This window comes from Eumetopias jubatus, unplaced genomic scaffold (assembly GCF_037043125.1).
Source record: "Eumetopias jubatus isolate StellerSeaLion01/CBP00866 unplaced genomic scaffold, mEumJub1_p1.0 scaffold_3, whole genome shotgun sequence".
NCBI classification, from domain to species: Eukaryota; Metazoa; Chordata; class Mammalia; order Carnivora; family Otariidae; genus Eumetopias; species Eumetopias jubatus.
This window is the reverse complement of record NW_028274809.1, coordinates 9,896,420-9,917,208: the sequence shown is the minus strand read 5'-3', so window position 1 is coordinate 9,917,208 and position 20,789 is coordinate 9,896,420. Positions and strand designations below refer to the sequence as shown.

General features: G+C 45.8%; 1 protein-coding gene across 9 annotated transcripts in view; it reads right to left on the bottom strand.

Moving 5' to 3' along the window:
* Nucleotides 1–10,546: 10,546 nt before the first annotated feature.
* SP110 (SP110 nuclear body protein) overlaps nucleotides 10,547–20,789 on the bottom strand; it is a 48,031-nt gene continuing 37,788 nt past the window's right edge. For 8 of the 9 annotated variants that reach the window (XM_028105048.2, XM_028105049.2, XM_028105052.2 and 5 more), the window contains one exon: nucleotides 18,313–20,740. In XM_028105048.2, coding sequence (XP_027960849.1) covers nucleotides 20,630–20,740 — 111 coding nt within the window. In that variant the 3' untranslated portion in view covers nucleotides 18,313–20,629. Of the gene's footprint in view, nucleotides 10,681–17,659; nucleotides 18,267–18,312; nucleotides 20,741–20,789 lie in introns of those variants that run through there. The other variant, XR_003609576.2, reaches the window with a different exon arrangement.

Genomic DNA, 20,789 nt, shown 5'->3' with positions numbered 1-20,789 from the left:
AGAATGAACTTGGGCAAAGTCCCTAAAAGCAAGAACAGAAAAGTGGTTCATAATACTCATCATAAGAAAATGTTGGAAGAATCCAGGCCATTGTTCAGAAGAAGTTCAAGACTGTAAAATCAGCCCCATTAATGAATTTTAAGCATTTTTTTTTCTTTGAGAAGATCAAGGGCTATGGCTGGAACTGCCCTACTGATGACCAAGCAAAGATACACAAGCAATGGGAGAAAACCACACATTTACCCCTGATGGAAGAGGGGAAAGGATGCCAGAGTATTCTTATGAGCCAAGAGGAATTGTGGAATGATCTGACCTTGGGGTTGTTGGAAAAGACCTGTCTTTAAAGGCTTCTTGCCAAAGGAGAGAGGTCATCAGCAAAAAGAGGCTGGAAGTTACCACAGGCTACAGAAGATGAAGATGGGATGAGCAGCACCTGGCCAGAGACAAGGATTGCCCAAGGGCCCAGAAGGGGTAACTTTGATTACCTCCACAGAGCGCTATTGAAGAGAAAGAATTATCACTTGGAGACTGCCCCACCCAGAAGATGTAAACATCATCCTATATCTGCCTTTGGAAGGATGGTCTCTCCTGCCCCTTATATCTCCTCCCAGCTTCTACCTCTGCTAACCTTGCAGGAGTCACAGGCCACCTGGGGGCTTGGGGGAAGATGACTAGAAACCTTAATTCCCCCTTGAAATGTAGCAAAGCACATCCACAAGTTCCAGGGATTAAGGCATCTTTGTGGGAATAGTGGATGTTATTCTGCCTATCACATTTGCTAAAATGAGATTGTTCTTTGGACCTCAAAAAGACCAAAGAATTTTTTCTTATTTAAGAATGATCAAAGAAAATGCTAATCCAAACCACAATGAAATCACACCTCACACCCATTTGGGTGGCTACTATCAAAAAACACAGAAAATAACAAATGTTCGCAAAGGTGTAGAGACATCGGAACCCTTGGGCACTGTTGGTGATTGTTAAATGGTGCAACCACAACAGAAAACAGATTGAAGTTTCCTCAGAAAATTAAAAATGGAGGCACTGGATTGACCCAGCAATTCCACTGGATCCCACACTTTTAAAAGCAGAGTCTAGAGGAGATGTTTGCGCAGCCATGGACATAGCACTATTCACAATAGCCCAGAGGTTGGAACAATCCAGTTGCCCATTGATGGATGAATTGATAAACAAAATGTCATCTATGCATATGTTGGAATATCATTCAGCCTTCAAAAGAAGGAAATCCCATCACACACTGCAACATGAATGAACCTTGAGGACATTGTGCTAAGTGAAATAAGCCAATTACAAAAAGATAAATGCTGTTTGATTCTACTTATATGATGTATCTAAAGCAGTCAAATTCATAGAAAGAGAGAGTACAGTGGTGATTAGTGGGGCGGAGCTGGGGCTGGGAAGAAGGGGGAAATGGGAGTTGTTTGATGGGCATGAAGTTTTAAATGAACTTTTTTTCAGATTAAAAAGTTCTGGAGATCTGCTTTACAGTAATGTGAATATACTTGATGTTATCAAACTCTACACTTAAATTTCATTATACCTATAGTTTATGTTGCATTAATGTTTTTTAAAATTCAGAAATATTGCTGAAATACTATTGGCTGAATGTTTGTGTCTCCTCAAAATTCCTGTGTTGAATCCTAACCCCCAGTATGTGGTATTTGGAGGTGGGGCCTTGGCAGGTGCTTAGGTCATGAGGGTGGAGCCCTCATGAATGGGATTAGCCCTTATAAAAGAGACCTCAGGGAGCTCCCTTGCCACTTCTGCCATATGAAGGCACAGCAAGAAAAGGGCCCTCACCCAACCATGCTGGCACCCTGATTTCAGATCCCAGCCTCCAGATTTGTGAGCAGTAAATTTCTGTTGTTCAGCAGCCTCCCAGCCTGTGCTGTCTTGTTCCAGCAGCCTGAACAGAGTAAGACACCTAGCTTTGAAAGTCACACAGCACAACCCCTGCAACATTCCCTGTGTTAGCACTGAGGCACCTAGTCTAGTCACTTGCAAAGGAAGGGGAGTTAGACTCCACCTTTTGGAGGTGACAATGTCAATGAGTTTATAGATATATTTAAAAACCACCATGCCATGTGATTGGTTTTGCCAGTGAAAAGCAAAACATGCCACTCCCGGAGGAAAACCTCTTAAGAGCTGAGATGTGATTTTCCACATTCTTGTCCCTTGACAATATTGAGGGGACATGTGTTTATATGGGGTAAAGCTGAGTCATTGCATGGGGGACAGCAGCCCTAGAAAGTAGCCCTGACCTTTAGGGTACCTTACATGAGTGATAAATAAACCTTTGTTGTTTTGAGCCACTGAGATTTTATTTTATTCATTTTATTTTGGGGGGTTTCTTTTTTTTTTAATTTAGGCAACCCACAGAACGGGAGAAGATATTTGCAAATGGCACTACAGATAAAGGGCTGGTACCCAAGCTCTATAAAGAACTTCTCAAACTCAACACCCAAAAAACAAATAATCAAGTCAAAAAATGGGCAAAAGACATGAAAAGACACTTCTCTGAAGAAGACCTGCAAATGGCTAACAGACACATGAGAAAATGTTCATCATCATTAGCCATCAGGGAAATTCAAATCAAAACCACACTGAGATACCTCCTTACACCAGTTAGAATGGCAGAAATTGACAAGGCAAGAAACAACAAATGTTGGAGGGTTTGTGGAGGAAGGGGAACCCTCTCACGCTGTTGGTGGGAATACAAGTTGGTACAGCCACTTTGGAAAACAGTGTGGAGGTGCCTCAAAAAACTAAAAATAGAGCTACCCTATGACCCAGCAATTGCACTCCTGGGTCTTTACCCCAAAGACACAGCTGTAGTGAAAAGAAGGGCCATATGCACCCCAGTGTTCATAGCAGCAATGTCCACAATAGCCAAACTGTGGAAAGAGCCGAGATGCCCTTCAACAGACGAATGGATAAAGAAGATGTGGTCCATATATACAATGGAATATGACTCAGCCATCAGAAAGGATGAATACCCAACTTTTACACCAACATGGATGGGACTGGAGGAGATCATGCTAAGTGAAATAAGTCAAGCAGAGAGAGTCAATTATCATATGGTTTCACTTATTTGTGGAACATAAGGAATAGCGTGGAGGACATTAGAAGAAGGAAGGGAAGAATGAAGGGGGGGAATCGGAGGGGGAGATGAACCATGAGAGACTATGGACTCTGGGAAACAAAAAGGGTTTTAGAGGGGAGGGGGGTGGGGGGATGGGCTAGCCTGGTGATGGGTATTAGGAGGGCACGTACTGCATGGAGCACTGGGTGTTATACAAAAACAATGGATTGTGGATCACCACATCAAAAACCAATGATGTACTGTATGGTGACTAACATAACATAATAAAATGAAAAAAAAAATAAATTCAATTAATTAACATATGGTGTATTATTAGTTTCAGAGGTAGAGTTCAGTGATTCATCAGTCTTATATAACACCCAGTGCTCATTACATCACATGCCCTCCTTAATGTCCATCACCCAGTTACCCCATACCCCACCCCAGTTTGTTTCCTCTCCAGCAACCCTCAGTTTGTTTCCTATGATTAAGAGTCTCTTATGGTTTGTCTCCCTCTCTGATTTCATCTTGTTTTATTTTTCCCAGAGTTTGTTTCTTTAAGTAACTAGAATCATGCTATATGTATTGTTCTTCGATGTGCTTGTTAATGTTCTCAGCCTAGCACACTCCTTTTACCCATTATGTATTCCACAGAATTAGTGTCACTATTTGGATTGCTTCAGGCTGCTCTTATAATTATGCCCACTTCTGTGCACGAAGCTGAGCACAGGGCTGGAATTTGAGGGGAAGAGTGTCAGTTTGAGCCCTTGTTGATCTGAGGTGAAAGCATGTTGACTTGGCATTGAGCAAGTGGCAGGCAGTGCATGCTGACACTGCAGGGGGGTGGCAGGATTATGGATTTTGGACCCACAGGCTGATGGCATTGTTTGTGATGGGGGCATGCCTGGTTTTGCTCCTGTTCATGAATTCCTTTAACTTTTGCTTTTCTGGAAAACTCTCTCTCTCCTTCTATTCTGAATGAAAGCCTTGCTGGATAGACTATTCTTGGCTGCAGATTTTTTCCTTTTAGCACTTTGAATACATCATGCCACTCCTTTCTGGCCTGCAAGGTTTCTGCTGAAAAATCCCCTGATAGCTTTATGGGGTTTCTCTTATATGTAACTGCTCTCCTTTCTCTTTCTGAAGTTAAAATTCTCTCTTTATCACTACTTTTGGCCATCTTATTTATTTTGTGTCTTGGTGGAAACCTCTTTGGGTTGGTTTTGTTGGGGGCTCTCTGGGCATCCTGGATCTGGATTTGTTTCCTTCTCCAGATTCAGGAAGTTTTCAGCTATATTTCTCCAAATAAATGTTCTGCCCCCTTTGCGCTCTCTTTTCCTTCTAGAATCCCTATCATGCAACTGTTATGCTTGATAGCGTCGCTGAGTTTTCTGGGTCTATTCTCGTTCTGTGTATTTTTTTTCCCTCTCACCTGCTCAGCTTGATTACTTTCCATTACTCTGTCCTCCAGGTTGCTTATCTGTTCTTCTATTTCCTCTTGTTTGTTATTTATTCCAGGTGGTCTATTTTTAATTTCATTTAGTGAGTTCATTATCTCTAATTGGTTCTTTTTTAGGTCTCCTATCTCTTTGTGGAGGGTCTCATGGAAGTCCTATTCTCCTTTCTCAATTCTAGCGAGTATCTTTATGAGCATTACTTTAAATTCACTATCAGACATAATACTTCTCTTCATTTTGTTTAGGTCTCTTGCTATGATTTTGTCCCACTCTTTCATTTGGGACATATTCCTCTGTCTCTTCATTTTGTCTATTGCTGTGTTGGTTTCTATGTGTTCGGAAAGTCAGCTATGTCTCCCACACTTGAAAGTAGTGGCTTTATGAAGAAGAGGTCCTGTAGTGCCCCACAGTGCAATGTCTTCTTTTCACCAGAAAATTGTGCTTCAGGGGTGTCTCCTACGTGTGTTGCTACAGGGGTGTCCTACCGTTGTGGTGGAGCTGTGTTTGCCTTCAGTCCAGCCTGCTATGGCTCTCTGCCTGTTGTGGGCAAAGTCTGGTGTCTGTGGTGTTAGTGGGCTGATCTGGGGCTGCCTTGGACTTGAGTAAGACCAGGTGTTTGCCAGAGATGAAGTAGCAACAAACTGTAGGACACTTTCCCTGTGTTGTCCCCTGAGAAGCTTTTGTTGGTGGGTGGGGCCTGCAGTCAGACCAGCTGCCTGCCCCCAGCCCACTGCTGAGGTCACACCAGTCAGACTGGTGTGTGGTTACCTTCCCCTCTCCGTGGAGCAGGACTCACTTTGGTGTGGTGTTGGCCCTTGTCTTGGCTGCTTGCACACTGTCAGGCTTGTGGCATGGCACTGATGGGATCTTGTCAAGAGCGTTTCGGAGTGGGTGCATACACTTTGCTGTGGCCTCTTGTCTACCTCCAGCAGCAGAGAGTGTTCTGCCAGTCTTCAGGTCGCTTTCTGAGTTATTTATGCCAGTGTGGGTGTTCTCTAGGTGGCCACACTGCACGAGGCGAGCCCAGGGTCCTCTTACTCCGCCATCTTCCCAGCAGTCTCCGAACCACTGAGATTTTACTGCGTCATAACCCAGTCTACCCTGACCAATGTTTCCCAGCATCCAAATTTGCAAAATGGATTGTTTCAGGACAATCCTGGAGATTACAGTGTATGATTCAAAAAGATAGACTGCATTACCAATGCTCCTGATGGTACAGAACAGGGGTTGGCAAACTATGGTCCACAGACCAAATCTGGCCCACCCTCTGCTATTGCATAGCCTGTATATGACACTCAAATTCCTGTGCCCATGATTTTTTGGACCATGCCCATTGATTTAAGTACCACTGATGGCTGTTTCTTGTCACAGCAGTGTCAAGTAGGCGCATGGACCCCACAGCCCAAATTAGTTACCATCTGACCCTTTGTAGAAAACGTTTGCTAACGTTGGCCTAGAAAGACAGTCTGGCAAAACACAGAATTTGATGACTTTGACTTGAAGTGTGGTTCAAGAAAATTGGACTGAATAGATTTAAGAAACACCTTAACCAAATAATTTTCTTTGCATCTATATTTTTGTTGGCTCATAGGTGATATGGGATAAAAAATCTGTCTAAATAAGTTTAAAAGCTCATTGAATAAGTGCACGGTGCAATTCCGAAGAAATAAAAAATAATTGTGGCATAGTTTAATTTGCAACTTTTCCCCCCTTCCTTACAATCTGTAGTGTTCTAGACTCCGTAAAATATGGTGGCATAAAAGATAAAAAGTGAAAGAGTTCTCTGGAAAAGTCTTTGAAAGCCTCATTATGATTAGCAGACTGACTCAGCATCTCCTTCTTGCACTTACTCCGCCCCTGGCGGTTGGCCCAGTACACATAATACAGTAGGTTGTGACTTACCATTGCTTTGATATCTAGGTAGAACATCAGGATTGAAGAGCCTTAAATCTAGGGAGTTTTCTGAATTTCACTGAGCTGTGTGGGAGACCTGGAATGGTAAACTGCAGCAGGAATGCCCTAGGGCAGATGCTGTTCCCAGCCTTACTGAGTAGTTCTCATCTCCACACCAAGGGTAACTGCTGCCAGAGAGGTCTGGGATGAGTGTTGATTTGTTTTCTGTGGTCTCTGTTGTCAGCACTTCTGACGGCAGCCTGCATGTCCTTACTTTAGAGAATTCAACCATTGTTTTCTGGTAAAATACAGGGAAGCTGAAGATCTAATATGGGACAGGCTGTGCTCTTTTCTTTTTAAATATCTTATTATTATTATTATTTTTAATCCTCACCTAATCTGGAGATCAACTGTTAGTCGGGGTGAGGCAATTCATTCTAAATCATTATCCTAAGTTGTAGGGATCATAAAGGCACAGAGCCTTCTTCTGGGCATTGTGCCTTTAAATGGGTCTTCCACTGCGGAGGTCTCGGCAGAAAAAGTCTAGAAAATACATCTGTTGCTGTCAAAAGTGTAAGTAACAAGAATGATCAAATTTAGGGGACGCATGTGGACCAAGTGGGACCAAAAGGGGGGGGTCTGACTTTGGGTGTAGTTCTTTTGAAGTCAGGTTTATTGAGGCATAATTTACATACAATAAAATTCACCCCTTTTAGATGTAGATTCAGTGAGTCTTGACGACTGTAGAGAATCTCGTGACACCAGTACAATCCAAACAGAGAACAGTTTCTGCACCCCAGGAAGTTCCTTCCGGCAGTCAACTCCCTCCCACCCCAGGGCAACTATCAATTTGTGTTTTGTTCCTCTCACTTTTCCTTCTCTAGATGATCATACAACTGGCATCTTGTAAATGAAATTATCCCATTACCAGCTATTATGGACTAAATTGTGTTTTTTTCCCCCCAAATTCATATATTGAAATCTTAACCCTGAGTACCTTAAAATATGACCATATTTGGAGATAGGGCCTCTGACAAGATAATTAATGTTAAATGAGGTCATATGAGTGGGCCCTAACCCAGTAAGACTAGGGTCCTTATAAGAAGAGACAACAGAAATCTCTCTCCACACACAGAGAGAGAAAAGGCCATGTAAAGACACACCCAGAAGGTGGCTGTCAGCAGGCCAGGATGAGAACTCTCCCCAGAAACCAACCTTGCTGACACCCTGATCTTAGACTTCCAGCCTCCAGAACTGTGAGAAAATAAATAAATTTCTCTTGTCTAGGCCACCCAGTCTGTGATATTTTGTTATGGCAACCCTGGAAAACTAATGCACCAGCCTTTTGAGTCTGGCTTTCTTCAGTTAGTAGAATGCTTTTGGTATTCATGTTGTTGTTGTGTGTAAATACTTTGTTATTCTTTATTGCTGAGTAGTATCCCATTGCATGAATGTACCACAATTTTTTACCAATTCACTGATTGATGGACATTTAGGATATTTCCTAAATTTAGTTTTTGGCCATTACAAATAACGTTGCTATGAACGTCCATGTACATACAGGTCTTTATGTGGGCCTGTGTTTTTATTTCAATACCAGCGGGGGGTATTGTTGGATCAAATGATAAGCACATGTTTAATTTTATAAAAAGTACCAAGCTGTTTTCCAACATGGCTGTACCATTTTGTGTTCCCATCAGTCATGCATGTGATTTCTATTTGTTCTGCATCCTTACTTACTCTTGGTATTGTCAGTCTTTTAAATTTTAGCCATGCTGACACGTATGTAATGCTATCTTGCTGGGGCTTTAATTTGCATTTCCCTGATGGCCAGTGATGTTGATCATCTTTTCACGTGCTTAATTTGCCATTTATCTATCTTGATAAAGCATCTGTTCAAATCTTCTGTCCTCCTGACTGAAAAGAAATTGAGTGTTTTGTCTTTTTAATTACTGAGTTGTAAGATTTCTTTGTATATTCTGGGTTCAGGTCCTTCATCGGATACATGTTTTGTAAATTTTCTTCTGGTCTTGGCTTGGTTGTTTGTTGTTATTTTCCTAAAAGTATCTTTCAAAGAACAGAAGGTTTTCACTGTGATGAAGTTCAATATATACATTTTTTCCTCTTATGATTCATGTTTTTTTTTAAAGATTTTATTTATTTATTTGAGAGAGAGAGAGAGAGAGAGAGGATGAGTGGGGGAGATGGGCAAAGGAAGACGGGGAAGCAGACACCATCCCTGAGCAGGGACCCCCCATGCAAGCTTGATCCCAGGACCCTGAGATCACGACCTGAGCCAAAGGCAGACACTTAGCCAACTGAGCCACACAGGTGTCCCTGGTTCATGTTTTTTATGTCCTACCTAAAATCTTACTGCTGTAACAAATTACTACAAATTGAGTGGCATAAGACAACATGAATTTCTTTAAAAAAAAATGTATATATACTTTTTTTTTTTTTTTTTTTTGCAGCAGGCAGAGGGAGAAGCACACTCTCTGCTGAGCAAGGAGCCTGATGTGGGACCGAGGACCCTGGGATCATGACCTGAGCCGAAGGCAGACGTTTAACCGAATGAGCCATCCAGGCGCCCCAGGACAACATGAATTTCTTTTCTCACAGTTCTAGAGGTCAGAAGTGTGGGTTCCTTGGCTGGTTTCTCTGTTCTGGGTTTCACAAGGCCAAAACCAAGATGTTGGTTTGCTGGGCTCATGCTGAGAGGCTCAGAAAGAATCCATTTCCTTGGAAGAATCCAAGTTCATCGAGGTTGTTGGTAGAATCTAGTTCCATAAGGTTATAGGACCAGGGTCCCCATTTCCTTGCTGGTATCAGCCAGGGCTGCCCTTAGCTCCTAGAGGCCTTTCTCTGATACTCGCACATGAGAGCCTAACTCTCAGAACCAGTAAAAGCACGTGGAATCCTTCTCATAGTTAGAATCTCTAATTTTCCCTTCTGCTTCAGCTGGAGAAAGTTCTTTGTGTTTAAAGAATCTTGTGATTAGATTAGGCCTACTTGGATATGCTCCCTATTTTAAAGTCTGTAACCTTAATTACATCTGCAAAGTCCCTCTGCCATATAACTTAACATATTCCAGGTTCTAGGGTTAGGGAATGGACATCTATGGGAAGTCATCCTGCTGACCACAGACTCAAATATTTTCTCCCATATTTCTTCTGGAAGCTTTACCAGGTTACCTGTTACAATTTAATGTACGATCCATTTTAAATTAATTTTTGTATGTGATATGAGATTATGAGGTTGAGTTCCTTTTTTTTTCTTTTTAATTTTTTTGCATGTGGATATCCAATTGTTCTAAAACTATTCACTGTACAAGTTAGGGTTTTTATTTCTATCATCATGAAAAATTATGATTTTTATAGTTTTAGAATAAACAGAACCATGATTCATGTTAGCTGATTCCATGAACAGTCGTATCATATTTTCAGCATTTACAAAAAATATTTTTCTCTGGGAATTTTTAGGAGTGGAGGCATATGGAACCCTATTCCCCTTCTCACTTTCTACACATACTCAGCATTCCAGATGGCCATGGACTCCATGGCTTAGTGGGCTCAGGGGTGCTCTACAATTCTGAACTGAAGGAAACCATAAAAAGATTCCTGGTTTCTCCTTCTTGCTTCTTTGGGGTGAGGTGGGCATTTCCTTGGGAGCAGTTAAGAGGAAGACATATTGAGGAGCGGCAACAACCCATGACCAGACTGTAAAGGTCAGAAATTGGAGGCAGGACTGGAAAGGGTGGGTTAATTCCAGACAGTTGCAATGCAGGGGTAGGAGAGTTGGAGGCGGGGCACAGATAAGACTGGCACCTGACTGGTACGCAGGCAAGGAATAAGCTAAAAGGTAGAGTGTCAGACAGATCACAGGCCATGCCACTTAAAATGAGAATTTGCCCATCTTGAGGCCACATCCCCCACTTGTTTCTCTCTCAGTGGTGTTGGTACTTAAAGAGATCCATTAAGAGCCTGGGACCTCATGGAAAATATCCAGCACGGCTCATAGACCTATCTTGTCTTTGAAATCAAAGAGAAGACACAGCTCAGTCGATGGAGTGAGGAGTCTTAAATTTTTTATTGTTATGTTAATCACCATACATTACATCATTAGTTTTTGATGTAGTGTTCCATGATTCATTGTTTGTGCATAACACCCAGGGCTCCACGCAGAACGTGCCCTCTTTGAGGAGTCTTGAATTCTTAATCCATTCCTTTCCTATGTAAAAATGAGAGTCACAGTAACTAAGCTTACTGAGTTTAAAGCCTCTTGTTCTTTCTTCAAAATCTGTGGGTGAAACAGCCTGAGACTCTAACAGCCTGAGACTCTGTCTCTAAACTGGGGTGGGAACTGAAGGTGGCATCAGAAGGGACCTGAGGTGGCCTGAGATTTTGTCTGTGGCCTGAAGAACTGGCAAGTCTCTCAAAGATGAAGCATTTTGTGAGGTACCTGGGCTTGCCCATCTGTCCCACTCTGGGAAACTTTTTGCAGGGGAAATCTTGGGGCAAACCCAGCTTACCACAAGAAGGTTTGGCCCCGGTGCTCAGGAGTGAGACCCCCACTAATGAACAAGGAAAGGGGACAGGGAGGCAGGATGCTGCTCAGGGAAGCTCTGGAACGCACAGGCCAGTTGGCCCAGGCTAACTGGGAGAACAGAGTCATTCATTCATTCTACAAATATTTACGAGGCACTTCTAAGCTTGACAGAGGTATACTGGCAAACAAAGTAGACAAAAAATTGTGTCCTCGAGGAGCTTACATCATAGTGGCAAGAGACAGACACGGAACACAATAAACAAAGGACAGCATGTGTTGGAACATGATCAATGGGCCCCTGCAGGGAAACGGAGGAAGCCGGTGAAGAGAGAGTGAGAAAGGTCAGGTGAGGCAGGGGGTGCAGGGGTAGGGGCAAGTCGGGGTAAACTTCCCCAAGAAGGAAAGATTTGAGTAAAATGCCTTAAGGATGAGAGAGTGAACCATGGGCGTTTCTAGGGGGAGGAATCTTCCAGGCACAAGGAACTGCTGCTGGAAAGGCCTTGAGCAGGAGCCCCTGGTGCTCTGAGAACAGTGAGGGGAAGAGTGCGGGGCAGAGGATCCAGCAAAGGGGAGAGGAATTGAGGGGGTTCCATCAGGTGGGACCCTGGGCTTTCACCGTGAGGGTGGAGTCAGTAGGATCCGAAGGGTCTAACAGGCACAGCAGGGCTGCTGAGCGGGGAAGAGGGTCTAGGATGGGGTTGGAGGGCAGTTGGGATGGGGGTTGGCAAGATAGAAGTGGGGACACCAGGGAAGCTACGGCAAAACCTGGGCAACGATTGTTTTCCAGCGGAGGTGAGGACACGCAGCCCCGGACTGCACTCACGCCACCTAAAAGCAGAACCAATAAATTGTGGGCCCGCTCTTTGGAGGGCTGCGGCTGTGTGCCAACTTCCCGCCTCTTCTCTGGAATGTCACTGGGGCTGGACCTTGGGCTAGATCAGGAATTTCCACCCCAGGGAGCTCACGATTTGCTGTGAGTTTCTTTGAGAAAAGAATTCCCTCTCCTTTTAAAAAAGGTTTCCCACAGTGAAAATACATCCAGAGAAACGAGGAACAGGAGGAGGCAGGGTGGTCTCGGGAACCCCGCCCTCACAGCTTCCCTCTGTCCCCATGTCCCCATCGTCTACCTCTCTAGGCACATAGTCTCTCTGGGCGGGGCTGGGGTCACGTTCTCTTTGGGGATTCCCCTGCCTGACCTTAGTCAGGTGGTGGCTTCTGGCCAGCCTGACGGAAGCTGGTTGTCTGCGCTGTGTCCAGGCTGAAGCATGAAGCATGACGGGACCTCAGCTCCATGGACGACCGACGGGCAGGGTGGTGAGGGGGGACCTGGGACAATGCAGGTCAAGGGCTAGGAACACTCGCTAATCTCAGGCAACGGCAATGAGTTTGCTTTATTGAGTGGCCACTGTGTGCCAGGCACAGAGCACATGTGGTTGGATCAAATGACACTTCCTGCTAAGGAATTAGAATGACTAATTTGGGGCTGGTCACCTTCCATCACCTGCCAGGGAAAGAAAAGTTTTATATACTCCAGGGCTGAGGGCAGGCGTTCTTTCAGCAGCAATGAAGCCCAACCCAGACTTACTAGTTCTCAGGAAATGACTTCTGTGAAATAACCACATGTGCCAGCTCAGTAGGACTTTGACTCTTTCCTGGGGATCAGGAGCGGATGTAATTCTTCAGTGTGGTGGGGGGAGCAGAGGGCGGGCTGGGGACAGGGCACAAGCTGACACCCCGCAGACCACCCCCACCCCCGGCCGCCGTGGGGTGTGTGTGGCATTCCTCGGGCACTCCTGGCTGCCCTGGAGCTGGAGGTAGGAAGATCGGGTGGTTGGCTTGTGGAGATCGCAGTCCTGCAGGACATGGATCTCCCTCGGTCTGCAGGTGTCTTGGTGATTTGCACGAAGGGGGCATTCTTGTCAATGACCTAACTTCCAGAGGAAAATGTACCTAAAATTCACTGTCCTTGTAACCTGCAGCCCACTGACAAACACTTGAGGCAGGCCGAGTATAATGTTCCTCCCGGAAGCTCCTGTCTTAATGTTAATGCCTTGCTGGAGAGAAAAACTACCTTAGCTCGACAATAGCCAGGCAGGCCTCCAGTATCCTGTAAATCTTCTTCAGCATATGAAAATCCTTTCGGAAGTTCCCTTGGTCTTGACTTCCCCCAACCCCAAAGGATATAATCGGTTGTCCCTCACAGTCCCGGACCAGCAGCTCTCTCTGCCCGCCGGTCCTGTACCCGTGCTTTAATAAAACCGCCTTTTTTGAACCAAACACGTCTCAAGAATTCTTTCTTGGCCTCCGGCTCTGCACCTCACCAACATCCCAAAACTACATCAAGTGTAAGGTGTGTTTTAATTTTAGGTATCTCAGGACAGAAGCTGGAGCCTGGAGGAGAGACTCCCCTGACCCCCGTCCATATTGTCTGCCCCTCCTGCCTTGGGCACAGTGGTCCTTCTTCATTACCCCCACTGCAGGTCACCCCATGAAAAGCCTGGACAGTGGGAACTCGATGCTTGGAAGCACTAAGAGCGGAGGGGGTGGCCGTACAAAGGGCTCGCCCCCAGCCACCTCCCCTACTTCCCATCCTCTACCTCCACCTAGACGGTGGGTGACCACAGTGCCTCTTTCAAGATGTGGGTGTTCCGTGCCTCCTTGGGGCCTCTGGTCCTTCGCTTTGGGCCCCCTCCTGCCTTCACTTCCTGCTTTTCCCTGCAGCCATTGCAACGAAGCATTTCTACCCGGGACCTGGCACTGTCCTGGATTCCCTGTTCTTCACAACTGCCTGTAGCCCAGATACAACGTCGGGGGGGGGGGGGGGCGGTGGGCTGGGGGGGTTGGGGGCAAGGGGATTGTGATTTCACAACTAACATCCAAAGAAAGCTTCAAAACGAATGTAGACATCTCAGGTCTCTCAAGATAGACCCCCCAGCAAAGCATCTTAAAGCAGGTCTCCACTCGCCCCTCTCTCCGAGGCCCTGTGGACAGCCGTGCAGTGACAACCTGTTTCCTCTCTCACCTGCTTGTCCTCCCCCAGCCCCCAGCCCCACCCTGCCCCTCAGCAGCCTCCCTGCCCCCACTCCCAACTGCTGTCTCCCCCTGGTTTCATTTTTCCTTCTGGAAACACCTTCTTTCCTTTCTCATCATTGTTTCTGAAAACTGGTTCTATTTGAATAAATGTTTAAATAAACTAGAACACACAAAACACCCAAACAAAACAACCCGGAAGTCAAGCAAACCACAAATGTGCGCTGTCTCACCCTGCAGGGTCAGGGAAGCTCTAGCTATTAAGTTGCAGGCTTCACCGCATTAGTTAGACTGGTTCCTTTGTCAGAAGATAAAAGTGAGTCCTGTCAAAGGGCAGTGGATGTCAGACTTCATTGTGGCAAAAAAGTGTCACCTCAAAAACTTGGTAAGCTTGTTAAATGCACCACTTTCTGGGCATCCGTCCTAGAGATTGCTATCTAGGGCCAGGGACCCTGGAATTTGCATTTTAACAAGCTTCCTGGTGATTCCGAAGCTGTGGGCCATGGACCATGTCAGCAGGAAGGGGCCCCACGTACAGCCATCTTGGAGGACCCTTCTCTGAACACCATCTGGTCAAACATACTTCACCGGGACCAAAGACCCCTCTCGTGGTGCAGCTTCCCACAGAGCAGGTTGTGGGCATTCTTGCAAACGGGAGATTCCAGAATCCAGGTCCGAGGATGCTGTTGGCCATCTCCAGGCTGGGCCGACCACTAGACCCCAAACCGTTTCAGTGAAAAACAGACTACATAGCCCTCTTTTAGCCTGCATCCCCAGTACGGCTCCTAGGGCGCCTACGCTAGCCTTGAGATCTTAAACCTGTGATAAGAACAGAAGGGACCTGTCTCGTGTTACCTTCAGGCAACCCTCAGTCACTGCAGAAGTCCGGAGTGCCGGGCACTCAGAGCTGGGTTTGGAGCCTGCCCTGGGACAGGAGAAAGAGCTCTTCTTTGGCTCAGGTCTGCCCAAATGTTCCAAAGAGCTCAGAACCAGGGCCAGAGGTCCAGGGTAAACCGTTCTGAGGACCCGGGGAAAGATGGTTTTGATACGAGGCTCTGGCTATGCATGTAAATCAGGCGTGGTCCAGATATGGAAATAGCCAAATTTGGCCCCTGGCTTCTGGCCCGGGGCATTGGTATTTGTAGGTGCTGAGGGGTGGTCTGACTGCCTGTTAGGACCAATCCTCTGCCTTACTTCTCAGGAGGACGTGCCTCTCCCAGGGGATACTCCTTCCTGTGGGATGCCAGTATGTGCTAGAACATCTATGGTGTTTCCTGCTGGTGAGTATTCACACATGCCCATTAGCCTCCACCTTTCACCGGAGGCCAGAACCCTCCTGCCTGAGGGCGGAAAGACCAGGCTTTCATACCCCTAGGGCACTTCCGTGGGCCTAGCAATCAGTTCAGACCCTAGGCATGGGGTCCGCAGAGCCAGTCCCTTGGTCTGGGCCTTGAGAGCTGGGCATCACTGCAGCCCCGGGTCTGAGCCCACAGTCCCAGGGCCCGGCCATCTGCCTGGAGGGCTGCCGAGTCTAAAGGCTGGAAATCTTAGTGTTGCCCCTGGGAAACACGGACATGTCTGCCTCATCTCGTTCCCGAGACTCTCCAGCATTGAGGGCCAAACCGTCCCTCCACCTTGAACAAGTTCTGTCCCAGGGCGATGGGACTGATGAGTTCTGGTGGCAGCTGACATCCTGGACCTGCAGCCACCCCTTCCTACTGACACTCAGGCCTTGTGTCCAGGCCTGGGTCCCTGGCCTCCCTGCTGAGTCCCCCCCGCTCGAGGGCCTCGTGCTGTCTTCTGGCAAATTGGCCTCCATGTCACATCCGGATCAACGGAGGAGAGGGTTCCCACAGGGATGTCACTCGCTCTAAAGAGATGCCAATGGTTGCTCGTGGGGCAAGGTGTCCCCAGTGCCAAGCATCTCCATTCTGGTCTTGTCCGATGGACACGCCTGCTGCCACACTGCCCAAAGGGATCCTCTGCTGGGAGGGTCTTTACTTTACTTTAGCTCTGGAGATGCAGGTGGCCCCCTTGAGACCAGGGGAAAAATGAGTAAGACAATGGCTTCTCGGATTTCGTTAGCTCGTGTGTCACTTCTCAGTGGCGTGGCTGTTAAAAGGAATAGGGTCTGTGCTTTTCTTTCTTTCTTTCTTTCTTTTTTTCAGGGACAACGGCAGAAGGGAGAGCCTGGAATCCTGTAGCCCACACACCCGATTCCAGGAGGCGAGGAACTCAGGAGCATCTTCAGGAGGAAAGAAGCAGTCAGGCTTCTCAGACAAGGAAGGAGAGAGGCCAAGGCTCCCAGCAGGACTGACCAGGCCAGCTGGAGGCAGAGCTCCCAGCCACCCGCGGGACGGGAGCTAGCTCTGCCAGAGCGTGGAAAGCATCTGAGAAAGGGACTCAGGCCAGATGCTGATTGCCAGTTAAGTCTACCTCCCCTGAGGGCAGGTGTACTTGACCAGGAGACCATGCCTTCCCAGCTCCTCAGAATGAATTTTCCAAGGTTGAATTTCTTTTCTTTTTTTTTTTTTTTTTTTTAAGTAAGCTCCACGCTGGGTGTGGAGCCTAACGCAGGGCTTGAACTCATGACCCTGAGATCAAGACCTGAGCTGAGATCAAGAGTCAGACAGTTAACCGACTGAGCCACCCAGGCGTCCCTCCAAGGTTGAATTTCTAGTATCAGCTGGAGGGGGGAGCATATTCTTACATATAATTCCTCCAGTCACTCCCAATAGAAAGCTTTTCTGTGTTTCATTTTTGTAGCCTCAGCCCTGCCCAGCTTCAAGGGGACCACTGTAGAGTCATTTATAACCTCCGATGTCACAACTTGGCGGGGGGCAGTCCTGGGCTGACCTGGACTCTCAGCGGCCCTGGCCAGCGGGGGAGGCGAAGAATGGAACCAAGCTGTATACCAGGAAGGGAGAAACAGCCTGGGGGCAGAACTAGAAGGGGTCCCTGGGAGGAGGCAATTGGCCCGTGTGCAGGGGTGTCATGGACGCCAGAGGGTGGGCCTGGGAGCGGGAAGTCAAGAGAAGAGCAGGTGGGAGCCTACCTCCCGGAGGGCCTGGGGGAGAATGAAGGTCAGCTGAGTGGACCAGAATAATCCAGACCCGGCTCTTACGGGTGGAAATAGTGTGGAAACCAGAGGAGCGACAGGACAACCAAAGGGAGCCGGAGGGGGAGACGGCTCCTGGGACGGGGTCTTGGTTGTCATGGCAACTAAACTGATAGCTGTTGAAACTTTCAAAGGAATAAATGACTCTTTCAGTGTTGTTGGGTTTCTTTTTCCTGTTATAGAGCAAGCCAGAGCTGTGCTAGGAGAAAGAGAGACGTGGTTCAGCTTGCCAGGGCCAGAATGGGAGAGAGGGTCACAAATGGATGCGCTATCATTTAATACACAACGATCCTGGCTGCTGGTAAACACTGGGGCGGGGGCGGGAAGATCTTTTATCCTGATGCACTGACAGCGAGCTGGGAGGAGAGATCCGCACCGCAGGGACGGCCATCTCCACCCCCCCCCCCGCCACCCCCCGCCCCATCTTCCCTTCCAGAACGACATCAGGAGCGGGAGTCTTTATGGTCTTGTTTGTCCCCTTCCCACATCATAAAACAAATTCTATTTCTTTACCTGCTTCTCTTAAGTCAGGGTTCCAGCTGCTTCCACTCTTTGCTGGATCATAGGTGGTCAGTCTGTATCATAGTTCACCCTGCTGTGGAAACACCGGGGGACTCTCTCTCCATGGTGACACCAGGTACTGGAATGGAGGCTCCCACACACTCCTGCCCGAGTCCCTGGTGGGGGAGGACAGCGGGGTCCCAAGGTGCCGCTCACTTCTTGTGTCAGTCGGCCCGGGCTGCCGCAACAAAACCTCCAGCTTGGGCAGCTTAGACGACCGGTATTTATTTCCCACAGCTCTGGCGGTTGAAAGTTCTGGATGGAGGTGTCAGCTGATTGATTCCCTCCGGGCGAGAGCTAGATCCTGGCGTGGAGGGGGCCTCCGTCTTGCTGCCTCTTCACCTGCTCCTTCCTCTGTGTGCATGGGCAAAGCCATCACGAGGTCTCTTCCTCTTTTTATAGGGACAATCATCCTATCTCATTAAGGCCTTATGCTTGTGACCTCATTGAACCATTAACCCCTTCTTACAGACCCTGTCTCAGAGTACAGGAGGTGCAAATTCAACATATGGATCTGTTGGGGGACACAAGTCAGTCCATAACGCTCTTCCATTTGACACTACATAAGAAGGAAAAAATCAGAATCACAGGTGAGGACAACTTAGTAGTGGCAGTAACTTTTTATTTTCGTCTCGAGAAAAGAAAAGTATTGTGGTAAGAAAAATGTGCTTGGTTGATAGAGAGCAATGAGCATTATTAAAGAGATAAAAAAAAATATTGACCATAGAATTGCAATTGTTTTGAGTTAATATATTTAAGTCTTAGACTAATGACCTCAGAAGAGGAGTGCTTCCCAGAACTTGTTTTTTCTTTTTTTTAAATGATAAATAGGGAGGCCAGAGTGTGGCTAGCCAGCATATGGATAATAGATGTTCTTGAAAGAGAGCCCAGAACAAAAGGATCAGAAAGATTTAATGCAGCTGCTGAAAACAGAACTGGATATGTATATTGAAAGGGCAGAGTGCCAGGCAAGATCAATGATAAGAATATTACACTGAATCCTGTCCCGTCAAAAATATGTAACTATAAAGAGAACAAGGAAACCTGCTATGTGTCTACCCACTAACAAAGAAACAGAATTCTGTCTGAACACAGACTTCACGGGTGTGGGACGAAAATGCCCAAACCACAGTGGACCAAAGTCTAAGTTGATTTTGAAGGAGAGAAGTTGTGATAAAACACATGTTATAGCCCAACAGTGAGTTTATGAAAACAAAGAAGACATTCAGAGCTGTGCAAAGGCTCAGAAAACATGTCACCTGTGTAATCTTCTTTTAAAATTACCTAAAGACACACTGACTGAAAGAAGGAGCAAAAAAAGAAGGAAGGCTAAGTCACTGCAAGAAAAGACCAGCAACATTGATTCACAGCATTAATGTTGCTCTCATGAAAATAGGTAATGTAGTTTCAACTTTTGCTTTTCAATTTAGTAGATATTTGAAGTAACAATTTATGTCATGTCAAAATAACAAAATAATGGCTTATATAATATAATTGAATAAAATTAAAATAATGAATACAAAGTAAAAGTAAGCATTTAATAATGTTAATAAATAGCCATATTATAGTGAATTCCTCCCCATTTCAATTAGGAAGCTGAGGGGCACAAAAAGTGACAAACACCTTGGCTTAAATATGTGGCTCATTAAAGATACTTTATTTTTGGCTCTGAATTTATTTATTTGTTTTTAAAGATTTATTTATTTATTTGAGAGAGAGAGAGCACGAGCTGGGGAAGGGGCAGAGGGGGAGGGAGAACCTCAGGCAGACTCCCCGCTGAGCTCAGAACCTGATGTGCAGGGCTCTATCTCAGGACCCTGAGATCATGACCTGAGCTGAAATCAAGAGTCAGATGCTCAACAGCCTGGGCCACCCAGGCGCCCCTGGCTCTGACATTTAAAAAATAAGTAAAAAACACATTTGGAAAACTCGCAGGTAAATATTAGAATTAAAAACTCTCACAAATGCCTTCCAGAAGAGAAGGTAAAAACAAAGAAAATGTAGACAAAAATCACATGAAAGTATTCCAAAGAGAAGGAATAAAATAATATGGCAGAAATAAGGCCAAGTATAAACAATACACGCAATGAATGACTTCTTAGAAAACTGTAAAAGTGGAACTGATTCAAAAAGCAAAAGAATATCTGAATAGTTTAATGACCCCGTAAAAGCAGAGAACATGGTCAATATTAGCTCTACAAAGAATGGTAGGCTATATAATTTTATGAATTGGTTCATTTAAAACATTATAAACTATTCCAGAGCATATAAAGGGTAGAAAATTTTAGGCATTCTTGTGCCAAGCTGGGATAGCCCTGCCATCTGATTTTGACAGTACACAGAAGCTTACGGACCAACCTCATTCATAAACACAGGAGCAAAATTCTGAAAAATACTCTCTGCAATGATATATGAAATATATAATATATATATATATACACACACACATATATATATAACAGAAACACTATATAACAGAATATACATATAAAACAGGAGCAAAATAATTTCCACACAATTTAGGATTCAGCTTAATTTCTTTTTCATAGTGGTAGGACTGTAGAGATTCTGAAGCTATTATCCTCGTAGTTTAGTTGAGCAAATGAGAATAGATAACTGTGGGAGAAGAGAGATGGACATATTGACAAGGAAGAAGCCTGTGGTGTTGGCTGGGGATTAGAGATGTAGTTTAAACACACACACACACACACACACACACACACACACACACACGCACACACATTCTTTTAGGTGTAGAAAGAAACAACAACAAAAAAGAAGGTATGATGATGGTATGAAGGCTCTGGCTTTGAGTCAAGAGGGCTACCAATAGCATCCCAGACTCACTGACTGTCTAAAGATGGCCAGGGTCACGTCATCTGGATCCGGAAGTTGCGGTGCCTTAGTCTTTCTAGAACAGGGTCAAAGAGTCTGGAAGCTGTTCTCCTTGGCTTTGCAAAAAATAAACACCTCTTTGAGGTCCTTTTCAAATTCTGCCTCCAAGTCCAGTCCTATCTGACCAAAGTCAGAAGCCTGAAAGAGAAATAAAAGCAAACAGATGTCTTAGGACAAAGAATTAGGA